At 38.8% G+C, this 17102-nt stretch overlaps 1 protein-coding gene across 6 annotated transcripts in view; it reads left to right on the top strand.

The window, feature by feature from the left end:
- Positions 1–17102, top strand: part of LOC126293440 (CUGBP Elav-like family member 4) — a 669441-nt gene that overhangs the window by 562218 nt on the left and 90121 nt on the right. For 5 of the 6 annotated variants that reach the window (XM_049986670.1, XM_049986673.1, XM_049986669.1 and 2 more), the window contains one exon: positions 11244–11327. The exons of the other annotated variant lie outside the window; for it this stretch is intronic. In XM_049986670.1, coding sequence (XP_049842627.1) covers positions 11244–11327 — 84 coding nt within the window. The remainder of the gene's footprint in view (positions 1–11243; positions 11328–17102) is intronic. 6 annotated transcript variants of the gene reach the window in all.

The raw sequence follows: 17102 nt of genomic DNA, 5'->3' as shown, positions 1-17102 counted from the left end.
TAGAGACAAGGTGCAAATATTAACCACCATATAGCTAGTGGAGTACAGATTCAGGTGTAAACATTCTAAGAAATTGGACTATTGGCAATAGTTTGCTCTTACCTCCACCTGACATAAAATTTCAAGTACATATCTCCAGCATTTGACTGGTGAGTGCTTATGAAGTGTGATGGGTAATTATGAATGAATGAGGCCCATTGCTAACAGCATATACCCTTCCTTTCAGCATCCTGCTTTCCTGAACAGAAAATTAGTGAGAAAGCAAGATAAGTAAATTGCATAAAATTTGTGGTTAACATGATCACTTTTCTTTTCCTTTGCAGAAACCAACCTTTAAAGCTTAACTTGTAATCATTGCTCACTGACTGGAATCTTGTAGTGCAGCATGAAAAGTAAAGTTCTAAACTTTCTCAGGAAGGAATGAGGATGCAAGATTGATATTTACTTACCTGATAACATATTTCAAGGCTATCAGAACACAAAAAGTTACTTGCTGAGACAGAAATCTAGGAGAGGACTGTATGCCCTCATTCACCCCCCAGACAGTATTGTGACAAAATTGGTGAACAGAAGTGGCAAGAACAGTATGTGCTAAATTTCACAGAAAAACCCTGCTCTTCTTGGTAACATGAAAGTCTGTGGAAAAAAGTGAATATGTTGTGATATGAAGAGACAATATAGAATGAGGCTTTACAGGATGGATGATGCAATTGCAGTTATGTTGTGAAGGCAGTAAAAAACTAGAAAAGCTAAAGGAAGCACACAAGTTGATTATCTCTAACTTGTGATCACAAATCATATGGCCTTTTACTTTTACATACATTTTATCATGAGCTATCCACGACAGCTCATTCAAGGTTAGATATATTTTTACTAGTAAAATGCCATTTCCAGTCACAAAGCTTTATTTTTCTGCTTAAGTAGTTACCTAAATTTTATTGCAGCCATTCAACTTCAGTGTTGGTGAACACCTTCCATATATTGCAAATAATTTACCATACTTATGACTACAATTGTGAATTTTTTTAATTTAACTGCTACTACTCTGAGTAAATTTATTTTATATCATATGTTAATATAAACAAAAATATTATGTTATTTGCTACTTTCATACACCCATCAATTGCAAATTAAAGTGTGTAATCTGAGTCATGTAGCAGTATTGCCATAAACATGTGAAATCATTTGAAGTGAAGATGCAAATGTGGGAGTTTTTCACCAGTGGTGAAGATAAACATTTTATGACAAATGTAGGTAACAACTAATAAGACTCAATTTGTTTGTTAATCTCATCTCATATGCTTTTCTCAGAAATCTAAGGAATGTGTCATTCATTTCCTGCTAGGTGATAAACTGAAGTGGCTGTAACATCAAAAAATGTGAAAAGGTTGTTATATCTCTAAAGCACATTAAACTTAAACTGAAAAATAAAACATTCTGACTGACAATGGCATGTTTCTTGTGAAAATAAATCTGGCTATATTCCCAAGTTTCATTGTAGGCCTGAAATGATGGCTTAAGAGGAGCAAATTAAAGTATAATGTATGGAAAGAAAACTGGAGAAAATTTATGCGGTAAACAAAACCTGTAATTCAAGGATGAGTTAGTTTTCCTACACATAGATGAGGCACAACTATGCACACAGGAAAATAGAGGAAAAAATTACAGTTGAAGAGATACAGAAAATTTTCACTCAGTACTGCGTAGAATACAGTCGGAAGCAAAGTGTAACACACTTGTATCATTTTATCCCATCACCTTCCCTTATCTACTTTTGTTGTAAGTCATTACTGATTTACAAATCCATAATGACAATTTTTCATTGGTATCCACATGCATTGAGCAAAATGTGCCAATCTTGGATTTAAAAAGAAAAAGAAAAGAAAAGAAAAAAAGGAAAAAAAAATGTGCTCAAAGTGGTACACAGCTAAAATCAACAAAACCTATGAGAAAGAAAGTTGCTACTCACCATATAACATAGATGCTGAGCTGCAGTTGTGAGATGTGTGTGTGTGTGTGTGTGTGTGTGTGTGTGTGTGTGTGTGTGTGTGTGTGTGTGTGTGTGTGTCTACATCTATTGTTGATGAAGGCCTTAGTGGCCAAAAGCTTTATTTGTGACAATCCTTTTGTTGTGCCTATCTGCAACTCAGCAACTCTGCTATAAGGTGAGTAGCAACTTTCCTTTTCATAATATTGTTACACTCCATCCTGGATTTTCCATTGTTTGATCAATACCTAGGAGAGCAATTTTGCTTGCGAATGACACATTTACATAGTTGTTTTCTCCTGACTTTTCTGTGTCTCATGATAGCTCAAAAATACAATTCCAGCACCAATCTGGAATTGTTTTGGGAAAGTGCAGAGAAAAACTTACAGAAAGTCATCTTCATTCAGAAAATTTACTACCCATTAAGATATGTTCTCTTCTTGAACCTATGAAGTGTGGAAATGTCAAAGATTCTAAGTGCCAAATTTCATATGTGTTAGGAGACTTAATAGACAACATCTCTCTTTTTGTACATAATTTATTTATATTCCAAAAATTGTAATGGCATTCCGATACTAAGGAATTATGCTGCTCAACTCATCACTGCAAAAAATAATGGGACAAATTAGAAGTTAAACAATTTATTAAGAACACTCTAGGTGCAATACCAGGGTTCTAAGTGTCAATAAGAAAGTTTTTGTTTCAAATGTCATTAATACAGGGCACTAGGTTTTATTTGTGATAATACAAGTACAGAATTACAGCAGGAATGTTTCAGCTAGTAGAATTTTAGACGACAAAAATCATTTCTGATGTCTGTCCAATTTTTACAGGGGAATAAATAAACTAAACTAAAACTAAACTCTGTCCAAGCACACCTTGGAAGGCCCAATGCTACCGACTGGCTGCTGCATCATCCTCATTCCACAGGTGCCACTGGATGCAGATATGGAGGGGCATGTGGTCAGCACACTGCACTCCCAGCCATGTATCAGTTTACGAGTTCGGAGCCACTACTTCTCAATCGAGTAGCTCCTCAGTTTGCCTGACAAGGCCAGAGTGCACCCTGCTTGCCAACAGTGCCCAGCATACCGGATGGTCACACATCTAGGTGCTAGCCCAGCCCAACAGTGCTTAACTTCGGTGATCTGACTGGAACCGGTGTTACCACTGCAGCAAGGCTGTTGGCTTTCCAAGGGAATAACAAACTAAAATTCAAGAAAAGATCTTTCAGTATTGACTTCTGCTTTTTCATAACTCCATTCTTGAAATCATTTGTTGTAAAAATTACTGTAGAACTCCCTGAGTTGTTGAGGAACAAAAGAACTTTCATAACATTTTCGAGAAACATATTGTTTTGTCTGTTGACTTTTTTGGCATTTTCAACTACTTTTGAAACTAAAATTATCTATTCCATTATGAAGAGATTTTATATGCAAACAGATGTTTGCATGAACACCATTTCTCACACAAAGTGAGCATCAGCTAAACGGAGGAGACCTGGAATCACGGCTCTCGGAATTCCAGAGGAAAGCACTGCTCAGCACAAAAGCCACATGCCATCTAGTGACGAATGTTTGAAACATTTTCTCCACAATTTTGCAGGTGATACAAGTATAGGGACATGCAACAGAGTACCTAGAACACAACAGCACTAAAAATGATTTTTGTAAAACAAATGGCACTTTGAATGTTTTAACATTTCCACTTCTCATATGTTCATCTACAATTACATAAACCCACCACAAGTCACTGTACAGTGCACAGAGGAGAGTTCCACTGTTCCACTCCCAAACAGCTTATATGCTTCTGTTTATGCCCTAAGCTTCATTATTTTGTTTTTAATGTCCTTATAATTAATCTTTGTGCAGTCTACTGCAAATGCTGGTCATCTAAACTTCCTCATAGTGTTTCACAAAAAGATCTTTTCCCTCCAAGGGAGCATTTTCTTAACATTTTCATACTGATCAAACTAACCAGTAACAAATCTAACCTCAACATCTGAATTGCATTTTTGCCTTCTCTTAATTCAACCTCCTGAAGAGCCCAAAAGCTGAAGCAGTAAATTATTTGAGAATGGGTCACACAAATGCTCTGTGCACAGCCTCTTTTATTTGTGGAAGACCCACCCAGAATATATTCCAATACACTGTAGCCAGACATTCAACTGATCTTCTGCATCATTCCAGCTCATTATATTTTGTAATGGTAAAGCTTATATGTTTAACTGATATGCCTAAGTCTTGCATAATACCATTACTTCTGCATTCAAACATTACATTAATGTTTCTCGTGTCCAACTGTATTAACTTAGAATTTATCCACATTTAAAGCAAGCTGCCACTCATCACATTAAATTAAAATCCTGTCACATCATCCTGAATACCCCTACAGTCATCAGTGGTGACACTTTCCCACACAAAACAGCATCATCAGAAAACTGTCTCAGACTGCTGCACATCTTATCTGACAGATCTTTTTTATGTACATGAAGAACACGAGTGCTCCTAAAAACAAATGAAGGTGATCACTTAATTGATGGATCATATTTACTAAATGAATGATGAACATTATCTGTATTGTGGTGTACATGATATCACTGTACCATCAGCACATCTAATATATTGGATGGTACGTATGATAATGTTTGCGAGCAACTACTTGTGGTGTGAATAATTTCACTGCATCTACAAAAGGCCCTGATAATGAGTTTGGTAACTCTAAAATCAATTACATTTTAATATACAATCATCAAGAAAATAATTGTTAATGGGAAATAAATTTTGTGAATGAAGAGAAGTGAATAATACTGCTGCTGAGCAGCTTCTATCCATCTTTCAGTGGAGTTTTGTATTATGATGATCATTCAACAACCAAACACACAAATAGTTGTACAGCAACAATAGTTTATTAAATCAATATAATTTTTATCTGTTTTTCACATAATTCCCATCAACGTCTATGCTTGTGTTCTGTCTCCATTCAAGTCTTCTTATATCCTCAATGAAAACTTCTTTATTTTGATCTTGAAGACAATTTTGTGCTTTTTTCTTCACCTCTTCATTGCCACAGAACATGATGCCATGTGAAGTTTCATTGGACCAAACAGATAAAAATGTGAAAGGACAATGTCAGGCCTGTAAAGAGGATAAGTTCACGGCCATCAACATACTTCTGCAATAATTTCCAGTGTAGTTGAGCCCACTGACGTCGAGCATTGTCCTGAAGAAGTAGTGTGCATTCCTGTGCCATCCCAGACATTTTTTGGGGCAAAGTTGGCTTTATTCTTGCTGAGTAGTACAAGTTGCATATAGAGTGTTTCCCCTTCATAAAAAAAATCACAGAACATCGGCAAACAATTACTCCAAAATATGATTAACATGACCTTACCAGTTAGTAGTTACATTGTGAATTTCTTACACACAGACAATGCAGGTACTCCAAAATATGATTAACATGACCTTACCAGTTAGTAGTTACATTGTGAATTTCTTACACACAGACAATGCAGGGTGTTCCACTGCATGGTTTGATGGTCAGACTCTGGCTCAATATGCTATATCCAAATTTCTAAGCAGTTTGTTGAACTTATATCTCCAGTATTCTCAGATATGTGAATCAATACGAGCTGAGAATGCTAATGCTAATACTGCTACTGGAATCACAGAATGGTGCTCACTGATTATGCTTTTGAGGCCACATTTAAACTTTTCCACCCAAGTGCAAAAACTTACATGTTACTGCACTGTTTGCTGAGAGAATGTTTTTGATGGTTGAACACTTTCCAAAAGTAAAAATTGGCTCACGAAACACTTTTCTTCAAAAGTTCTTTCTTTTATGGAGGACACCACTGGGAGACCTTAGATGTTTTTACATAAATATTAATCAAACAAATGACTAACACACCTTGCAAGGTTGGCAGTTAACACTGTAAGAGTTTCAGTTTCCTGCATTAGGCGTTGGCTTCACTATATACATTTGTCTGTTTAATTATTGAATGATCCTTGTATTAAAACAAACCACCTCATCATAAATACCATTTTTAAGTTCCATTTCTTCCTTAATTTGATATCATCATGGCAACAACATTTTCTGGTGACAGAAGTCAGGAGTCTGTGATGGATGGAAGCTCTCACATGCAATTTGAAAATTAATAGCTGGTAAACTGGGCACATATGGAAGCTAAGGAATGCTCAAGAGGGCACACAGGAATTCACAAGGCCTCTCAGGCAATGTCTGTGTGAGCACAGCACTATGTCTGTTGGTTTCACCCAAATGCTCTCAGATCTTTAAAGTTTTACATGCAGTCATTGACAGCTGTATTATCGTGCTGTGTGACCGTGATCAACACCCACAAGTTGTTCGAAACAGATGATGTGTACATACAGGCACAGAGAAATGTAGCATTAAAGCTTTCTTTTCCTATCTTATGAGAGTGATTCAAATATAGACTGTAATCGTGCCAGTGCACTGCACAACAGCTCAGAGTAGGACTGTGGAATAGGGGGTCGAAGATCAGTGTGTTATGGAGGCTGAACAAGCTTGGTTTTGTTGCTGCACTCTGTTCTGGCCTCGGTACAGGCACAAGAGAGCAAGAGGTTCCTTTGTATGTTCTGCAATCTATCATCACAAAGATTTTAATCCATGAAGGAATGCAATCCTCCAAGAGTTTAACTCATTTGAAGGCACAGTTTTGGGACACTATATTGTCTCAAAACTGAGTGTTTACTGTTTAAAAATGGCTGAGAAAGTGTAGAAAAAGATATTGCTCCATGGCTGGGGTCAAGTCTCACAGATTACCAGATCTGTGCTGTTCAAGAGCTTATTGAAGGTGATCTCCTGGGCGCTGTTGAATGAATTGCATAAGAATTGCATTGGGAGTACTCATACCATTACCAGTTAACAGCTTGGCTTTAGAAAAATTAGTGTTTGATGGGTACCAAGTGCTTAAAAGAGCAGCAAAGCAGAAGGAGAGGATATTTTAAGCTCATCGTCACATGTGATGAGACATGGGTCCATCTTCACACATCAGAATCCAAAATGGCAGGTAAGTAGTGGTGAAGAAAGGATGAAGCCTCCCCAGTGAAAACCAAAACCCATCTCTCAGTCGGAAAAGTTCTTGTGACTGTATTTTTTGACTACAGAGGAGTATTACTCATTGATTTTCTTCACAATCAACATATGGTGACTGCAGCTCACTACTGCCAGTTGTTAGCATCAGCAAAAGTCATCCACCAAAACAAAACAAGAAATGCGCATCGGAGATGTCATGTTTCTTCTTGACAATGCTAAAGCTCACACCACAAATTTAAGTAGTGACAAATTGGTGATATGCACTGGGAAACCCTTGAACCAGTCTCCCTACAGTCCAGATATGTGTCACATGAATATTTTTTGTTAGTATCCACAAATCATCTGGAAGCGATTGATTCAAAAACAATGAAGACATTGAGGAGAGTAAGCGCAGTTGGTTGGGTTGACAATGCACCCACAAACTTGAACAAGGACTGTTCAAATTACCAAATCACTGCAAATATGTGTACAATGTGCAGGAGGCTATATAGAAACAAACTGAAGATTTCAGTTATGTAAATGATTAATCAATAAATCTATTTATATTTGAATCACCCTCATAACTCACTGATTTATTATCCACTGTCTAATCTCACTTTCCTTGTCATAACTATTTCTTCACCCCAAAATTTCAGCATAGACAAAAAGGAGTTTGTGATGGAGTTTGTGATGGATCAAAGGAGCATAATGTATGAGCAATTCCACTCCTCTCATCAAATAACGTCGTTCTCTATCAATGATAGCATTTTTCAGTGAAAATCAATTTCCTTGAATCTTTAATTTTTATATTTTATTTTATTTTTACTACGATTATTTATATATTTACTGTCAATTACAAGACAGTATCACCTCATCTTCAAATACCTGTTGCATTTGCTTCATGAATCGAATGCTGCAAGTACTGTAACCGTCCTTCCATAAAGGAAGTGTGTACAACACATCTGCCACACAGCCAGATAATTCATGTCATACACTGCTACTCTCTATGCCAAAACTAAAATACCACAGTTGCATCTCTTTGGGGAGGTTGGAAGTTCCATATTACCTGGTAACTGAAGTCTCTGTGATGCAATGAAACTCTCATAAGCAGCTAGAAAATCAATGGCAGTTATGCTGGTATGTGAGAGCTTTCCTATGAGTAAATGTCTGTGCCTCCTTTAATGGGAAGACAATCAATTCATGAACCATAGACAGAAGGTATATGAAGATGAGCAACAATATCATAAAAAGACTAGATTGATACTCACCATGTAGAGGAGATGTTGAGTCACAGACAGGCACAATGAAAAGGCTACTATACATTTGAGCTTTTAGCAAAAGGCCTTCTTTTAACATAGAAAACACACAAACATTTTCAAAAGCAGAACTCACACATGCATGACCGCAAAGGTCAGACTGGAAGCAACTGTGCCTGATGGAATGGCCAATCTTTCTGTTGGAGGTAAGGAAGACGTTAGGATGGGGAGGGGGAGAGGTAGAAGGATAGGGGAGGAAGGCGTACTGCTGATTGTGGGAACATGCAGGGACATGATTGGGACAGGGTGTTGCTGCTAGGTGCAGTCGGGATGTTTCTGGGTGGGAGAAGGAGAGTGGAAAAGAAGAGGAGGGGAAAAGAAGAGGAGGGGGAAAAAGAGGAGGAAAAAAAAGAGACAAAGTAGTGGGTGTGTTTGGGCAATGCTGTGTAATGCTCGAGTGAGAACAGGGAAAGGGGACAGGTAGGGTAAATGACAGGGTCTAGTGAACATTGAGGCCAGGGGGGTTATGGGGGAGTCCCCAGCTGTGAAATACAGAAAGCTACTGTTGATAGGAAGGATCCAGGTGGTGCAGACTATGAAGCAGTCATTGAAGTGAAGCACATTTTGTTGGGCAGCATGTTCAGCAAGTGGGTGGTCCAGCTGTCTCTTGGCCACAGTTTGCAAGTGGCCATTCATGCAGATCTGAACCAGATGAGTGATTTGGAATTCTTGGTGTTTAAGGAGGATTCCATCCCATGGCCACCTATTCGTGAGCCATCTAGAGGAATCCTTGCTAACCACCCAGAACTACAAAGCCCTTACCTTTTTCAGAGTCATCGATGACATCTTCATGAACTGGACTGAAGGTGAGGACACTCTATCCACATTCCTCAAGAACCTGAACACTTTGAACCTCACTCACTTCACCTGGTTCTCCTCAAACCAACAAGCCAACTTCCTTGATGTTGAACTCCACCTCAAAGATGGCTAAATCAGAGCTCTGTCCATATCAAACCTACAAATCACCAGCAATAACCCCACTTCAATACCTGCAATTCACTCCATATCAAGAAGTCCCTTCCATGCAGCTTAGCCACCTGTGGCTGTAACATCTGTAGTGACAAGCAGTCCTTCTCCAAAAATATCAAGGCTCTCATTTAAGTCTTTGCGGACTGCAACAGCCCTCTCAACATTGTACAGAAGCAGATCTCCCATGCCTCATCTCTCCAGTCACCTACAACCTCCCACATTCCCACCATTCAGTCACAAAGGAGCACTTCCCTTGTGACTCACTACCACTGAGGGCTGGCTGGAGCAACTGAATCACAGTCTCCCCCAGACCCTCACAGTTTCGACTACTTCTGATCGTGCCCTGAAGTGAGGATTATCGCACACACTATCCTATCCCATAGGGATATTCAGCCACCCACCGAACCTATGCATTATCCTTGTCCATCTCTACCCCACCCCTGCTCTCAACCCCTTGCCTAATGCCTCATGTCCCTGTAACAGATCTAGATGCAAGACCTGTCCCATACATCCTCCCAGCACCACCTGTTCCAGACCAGTCACAAGCATTGCCTATCCCACAGAGGCAGGGGCTACCTGTGAGAGCAGTCATGTGATCTTCATATTAAGCTGCAACCACTACACTGTGTTCTACATAGGCATGACAGCCAATAACTTGTCTGACTGCAAGAATGGCCACCGACAAGCTGTGGCTGAGAGACAGCAGGTCCACCCAGTTGTGAACATGCTGCTCAACACAATGTACTTCACTTCACTTCGACTGTTTCAAAGCCTGTGCCATCTGGATCATTCCTGCTAAAACCAGATTTTCCAAGTAGCACAGATGTGAACTCACTGCAGTATATCCTACGTTCCCGTAACCCACTGGCCTCAGCCCTATCCAGCCCTCGTCCTTCAGCCACCCATCTCCTTGCCTACTCCCACTCCAGCACTACACAGCCTTCTATTCTATCAACACACCCAGCAGTCTGTCTCTTGCCCCCCCCCCCCTTCCCCCCACCTTCTCCCCTGAAATCTTCCGACTGCATGTGGCAGCCCTACCCTGCCCCAACACATCCTTACATGCTCCCACAAGCACCACTACACTCATCCCTCCTCTAGCCTGCTATCCTTCTCCGATCAGGCGCAGTTGCTCACAGTCCAACATCGGTGGCCAGAGACAGTGGTTGTGTGTGTGTGTGTGTGTGTGTGTGTGTGTGTGTGTGTGTGTGTATGTAAGTGTTTTAGAATTACAAGAAGACCTTTGGCTGAAAGTTCATATGTACAGCAGTCTTTTTGTTGTGTCTGTCTGCACTTCAGCATCTCCCCTATATGGTGAGTAGCAATCTATTCTTTTCATAACACTCTCATTATTCCATCCTGTCTTGAAATCCATAGGACACTTACGAGATAAATATGAAAATGAAATGTAAAGAATACAGCTGTAGGAAAATGACTTTCATTGTGATAAAAATAACTGCCTAAAGGTCTATGGATATTCAGTGCATAGACAACTATACAAAAATGGTAAGAGTGTGTCTGCCTGCACAGGAAAACTATGGCAAAGCAGGTAGTTTTCTTTAACTGATGTAACAAATGATGATACATGGGTATGCACTGAGCTAGTATAGAATTGGATGATACAGTGCAAAACATCTAGTATCTCATAGAGGATATACATTTCATTCCCAATGGCAAGTGACATGCTCTACACATTACCACTGCTTTCTAGAAATTATCACAACAGTGTCTGACAGGGGAAATGAGGGGCATCTGTCTTCTTATAGATCATGTTCTTGATACTGTAGAGGCGAATTTCTTTCAACATGATTAGAATGATCAGTGAGCAGTTGAGTGGTGTAGTGTGCTCCCTACCCGTTTGGTCAGCCCCTTGACACTAGTGATTGACCGAGCTATGTTTTATTTTCATTTCCTGACAGCCTACCCTGCTGCCGCTGTGTACGGACAGTTCGCCCAGGCTATCCCCCCTCCGATGCACAACGTGCCCCCTGCACACAGGGAAGGTAAGGATTCCGCTTGGCCGTACACAATAATTCTAGCCGCTTTGCTTTAGCTGTCAGGTCTGTGTGGCGTTCTTAAAACAGATGTGGAAGGTATTCACTTTTCAATTGTGCAGTTTGCAAAATGACAATAGGTCTGACAGTAAGTGTGGCAGGGCAGAAAAGTGGATATCTCAGGACTAAAGAGAACGCAAAGAAACTATCTTTCTTTGTATAGGCTCCATACAGGGTGCACCCTCTTTAAAATGTGGAGAAACAGTACAATTTTTTTCTGAAGGAAGATTAACACAACGAGCAAATGGTGAAGACACCTATATAACCATGAGTGCATTGCATAATGACATACTGCACTGACAGGATGGTGTAAAATGCTGTTGAAGGCATCTTTATTAGAAGACATACAGGAACACATAACTTAGTAACACAGTGACAGTGGCAGTGTGATAATCCTGAAAGTGTGTAAAAAAAAAAAATTAAAAATAAAAAAAATCCCCCTTGTAGCAACTTCAGCATTATGAAGCATAACCCTGGAGCCAAATGAAAGGTAGAATAGCATCAACATTTAAAAAATAATATGCAATAATCTCTCAGAAAAGTGATCAGTTAACTAAATCTGAAAATCAGTTTCTTGTCAGAGTTCACTCATGAATAAATGAATGACAGAAACAAATATCTAGAAAATGATGACGTGGAAACTATATGTGAGAAGATCCCTCAGATTTAATTTTTATGTAATTTCCAAGAGTAACTGCACTAATTCAAATAAATAATCAATTAAAATTACAGAATCATAATTGGTTTGCTTTGGAATCTGAGAAATCTGTCGGCTCATTATTATTGTCAGTTTATTTAATAAAATAATTTTGTTATGCATTATCTTTTCACTCATCACTGAACTTTCCCAACTTGTGCTTGAGAGCCTAAAATGAATACTCTTGTATACAGACTACCACAGAAAAAAACATGCGGCAGATGTCAGACATCTACACCAACATGAAAATTACATAAATTGCTTATGAGGCCATAGGGCATTTAAAGGAGTCTAGGAGTGATGCATTTGATTACTGAGGATCATTAAGAATAGGTTCTGTATACAACATAGTACACTAGCAGCTGAGTATCCATATCCACAATAGGCCCTACTCAATACTGCAGTTATATACTATGGCTCTACAGTTACACAAGGTAAATAAAATAGAAAGTTAAATGTTAGTAATCATCCAAATATGTAAAACTGTCCTTATCTGCTTCAAAGAATGTTTTCAAAAGTTGCAGTTTTCCCTGATTACCTCTTTTTTTTCTTTTCAGTGTAAAGAAAGTTTATTTGATGTTACTGACATATGAATTTCCTTTGTTATGTATATCTTGCCACACAAACACACATACACACACACACACACACACACACACACACACACACACACAGATACATACACAGGGCAATGCGTCTAGCTTTTTCATGTCAAATAACTTTTTGATTTGTTAATGATAATTGTAACCTCATTGAATGTTTGTGAGGAGTAATGACCAGGGGCTCATAAAACAAAGAACAACTTCATTAATCACTGAGATGTAGGTATCAACTTTTTAAAATGTGAAATAACAGGAAATCAATCAAGGAGTAACAATACACTGGCTATGGTGATAGTTGTGCTTTCCTCATAAATTAGCATTTCAGAGGCAAGTGATGTATGGCACCTATGCCACCCAACAGGAAATATAGTAAACTTCTGTGTGGTGTACTATTCAAATAGCTGCAACAACAGCACAAAATCCTTATTCCAAATATTGTTATTCAACCATTTCTTCTCACAGCAACAATACAGTTAAATAATTGAATCTGTCTCAAGCGGACATACTATACTACTGTAAAAATATCATAGTTCCATTTACAAAAACCATGTTGACACCTGTACCTTGATAATTAATGAAGTTATGAAAACTCTTTGATCTTTGTTTCACGAGCCACCAAGCACAACTATATATACAGTCTAAGATGACAGAAGTCGGACGATGGTGACCAATGCTATCCAGTAAACAACACTGTATTTAATAGACAAGTGGGACTATGAATAATATGATGACAAATTCAGTTAACTAATAAAAGTTCAGCACTCACGAGGTGTAGATGTTGTAAAAAGAGAGTTGTCTGCTATATAATGCATACAGTTTGTTGTTTAATAGACACAAGAAATCATTTAATACCAATAACTGTCATTTGACTTCTTTCGATTCTGCAACTCCAACCACCTAACCTGCCAAGAGCCTTCTTAGAGTCTGAATATAAATATTTGTCTACATGGAAAGAGCTTACAAATATCTTTAAAAGTCAAAAGTTATTTGTGATGAAAGGGTTGGGTGCCCCACCCTGTATATACACATAAGTATCTTGTACATGTGGAAACAGATTTTTTTGACAGAGCTTATGTTCCCTTACCTGTAAACTGTTATTACTTGATGTTGCAATTGAGTGTGGTCTGCTGTGTGGTAGTTTTAAGTTTATAAGTTGTTACAAATGGGTGGTACTGTAGGTATTGTTACTGTTGTGCATATCTGCATAGCTTTATCAGTGTCTTTATCTGTGTTGCCAACATCCACTCCGATATGTGTTAATGTAATTGTTTGTGCACATTTGTTTTCCACTGCCTTTGTGTGTATAAATCCTGTTATTTTCCTTTTTTAGTTAGCATATGGTGTGTGTTGTCTAGCTGTAATTTGGTTTAGCTTCATTTCCTTCACTGTCCTGTCTTTTAGTCCTTCGTGTCTGTCGAGTGTTCCGCATCTCCTCTTTGTTTCAGCTCTGTGTAAGTTTTGGGAGAAATACATTACTAACCATAAACTCTTTGAGGAATATAACTTGTTCATTACCTACTGCTGCAAACTGTACTCTATAGTAATTGTAACTAAACACTTTCTTTACTGCAGCTGCTGTAGACATGTCTCAGGAAACATGCATGAAAGTTGCTGATCTTTAGGACTGTCTATAGGAATTTAGTTACTTGTTTAGTATAATGACCCACTTGATGGAAAAGTCATCTCTCACTTGTGAGAAATTTTTACTTCATGAAAGCAAGAACTGAACTTTTTTACCAGACTGGATCGATGGATAACATCCTTACATTGTAAACTCGGGCAGTACATTTCTAGTAACACTGTGTTTTGCACAAGAGAAAAACCTTCCATTCATTAAGAAATTTAAGCAAACTGATAATATGATAACTGAAGTGAAAGTTTTTTTAAGCATATATATCAGTGAGAAATACCTTTACTTTTTCTCAGAAAATTTTGCTTGACATTTGTTTGGTATGTACTTAGCTCTTTTGACATTATTACAATAAATTTACATATTGTGGTACAAATATATATTTTTTGTAAGAAACTGCTAAAATGTGGAAGAGTTTAATAGATAAAGTCAAAACTAGTGAACCTGTTGACATTTTCAAGTAGGAGGTGGCAAATTTTCTTTCTTGTAAGGTGAAGAGGGTGTATATCATATCATAGTGCTGTAGTGTGTGCGAGTCAAGGAACACATGAAGACTCTGCTGAACATGATGTGGAGTCAGGCGTCTACCATGGCAGAACTATAACGTATGTGACATTTGGCATGGTTGTACTGGCTGTGGTAACATACATAAAAGGTTTCTTTCTGTTATCCTGAAAGAAAAACAATGTGAACAGAATCACTTTTGCCTTTTGTTAATTTATACCAAATGTGTTTACAATCTTTTTTAAAAAAAACTAGTATTTTTTAATTCGTAACACTTTACAATTTAAATTGCCTTAATTTTACAAACTGTCAGATTTAAGGAATCACATAATGAGGTCACTTGAACGTTCTGAGGAGACTGGTGACTTTTATCAGTTCACTGCCTGACAAAAAAAAAAAAAAAAAGTGAAGTAGTCAGGAGACACGGTCAGAAGTCAGCGTAACTTTGTATACATATATACCATCGACAGGTATGAAAATGATCAGAGTTGCAATTCTCTGTGACAGGTAGAATGGCCACCTGAGAGCATTATTGTCATTAATGTTACCCAACCTCATGGAGTATACAAGGGATGTGAATAGCAAACAAATGTTGAATGATGACTGGGATATACACAGAGATGTGTACTCATGTAAGGCAGATTTATCAGGATCCTCACTGTGGGTCTCCATATGGCCGGCCAGTCAAATTGTGCACAGTATCCAGGTATGCGGAGCATTTTGATGTGACATTAGCTCCGTGTCAGAACTGCGCAAGGACATGATGGCAGACATACTCATTGTCTGGGTTGCGGTTGACTATGTCTGGTCACCATGAGGGACAGGTGGAGCATCACCATACTGTCCACAGAGGAAATCGTAACTATGCCACATCTGCGCCTGGCATCCAAGAATGCGTAACAGACTCATTCCAACACTCTGTGTCTACCCACAACATTGGTGGAGAGTAGCACCAGCCAGACTAGGGAATTACTGTCTCACTTGTAGACTGCTATCAACACCACAACACAGATAGCTGCATCTGGAGTGATGCGTTTACACAGAAGTACAGACTGCTGACGAATGGCACCACACTGTATTCAGCGACAAATCACCATTCTGCACCACTCCGGATGAGTATCGGTGAGTACATCGGCTACGTGAAAAGAGATCCCATTCTTCCAATGGTTTGGTGAGGACAGACGTTTTACTCTCGCTCTGTCAATGTTGTTGGGCACAACTGGATATGACTTCAGGTAGCAGCTGGTAGGGACAGAGAGAATTCTGAGAGCACAACAGTATGCCACGTCCACTTCGCATGCTCATGTGCTACATCTTGCGTGAAAGTATTGTGGTGCCATTTTTCAGCAGGACAACACTCATCCACATATGATACATCTCTGTGAACTGTCTGAGTGATGTTGAGGTACTCCCCTTGGCAAGCGGATCCCCAAATTGGTCCCCCTGTGGAACCAGCTCGGATGTTATCTCTGTCCCAGTACCAGTATCTGGGATATCAATGACCAGTCACAACAGCTGTTGGACATCTTGTCTAAGGAGAGGATACAATGGCCTTTTGAAATCCTTCCCTTCTGGATCAGAGCACACATTCAGGCAAGAAGGGTGCAACATCATACTGGTAAGTGGGCTCACATGCAAAGTTCTTTGTAAATTTGACTCTGTTTTGTAATCACTGAAATAACATCGTATACTGTCTAAATGATATACTGTCCAAACCAGAGAAGTTTGATTTCATTTCCTCCTCCCCTTCTGGGTGCTTCACTTTTTTTGTCAGGCTCTGTATACGAACTCAATAGTTTTATCAAAACACAAATCCACTTGACAGAACTAAAATATTTTGACACAGGATTACTGTGCAGTACTTACCCTCAAGAGATCAAATATTTAGTATTATTGATAGTCATGTGTATTAGTGTGTGACATCATCATAGTTTTCATAACAATTAATTCCTCAGTCAGGGAGCAGATGGGTATGTTGGGGAAGGTTATAAAGGATGGGCATATCACTCAGACCTCAGAACAAGAGAGATTCAGAGATTGTGAAGACTAATGACAGGTGGGTCTCTCTCAGCCTGTCTCCTGAGGGTAGGTGATGGTCAACCAATGTGTATCAAAATTTTACAATTCTCTCAAAAATTCACACTTTTTAGGCTGTACATTGGCCAGAATGAAAGATTTTTTATAATAAAATTCTGATACAAAAGGTACAAAGAACTTTTAACAAACTGCTAACCCCACCTTTCTTGCCACACATTGAACATGAGATGTCAAAAACTAGCCTGCAAGGGAGT

The sequence above is a fragment of the Schistocerca gregaria genome, chromosome 10 (assembly GCF_023897955.1).
Source record: "Schistocerca gregaria isolate iqSchGreg1 chromosome 10, iqSchGreg1.2, whole genome shotgun sequence".
Classification (NCBI taxonomy): Eukaryota; Metazoa; Arthropoda; class Insecta; order Orthoptera; family Acrididae; genus Schistocerca; species Schistocerca gregaria.
This window is presented reverse-complemented; position numbering and strand designations above follow the sequence as displayed.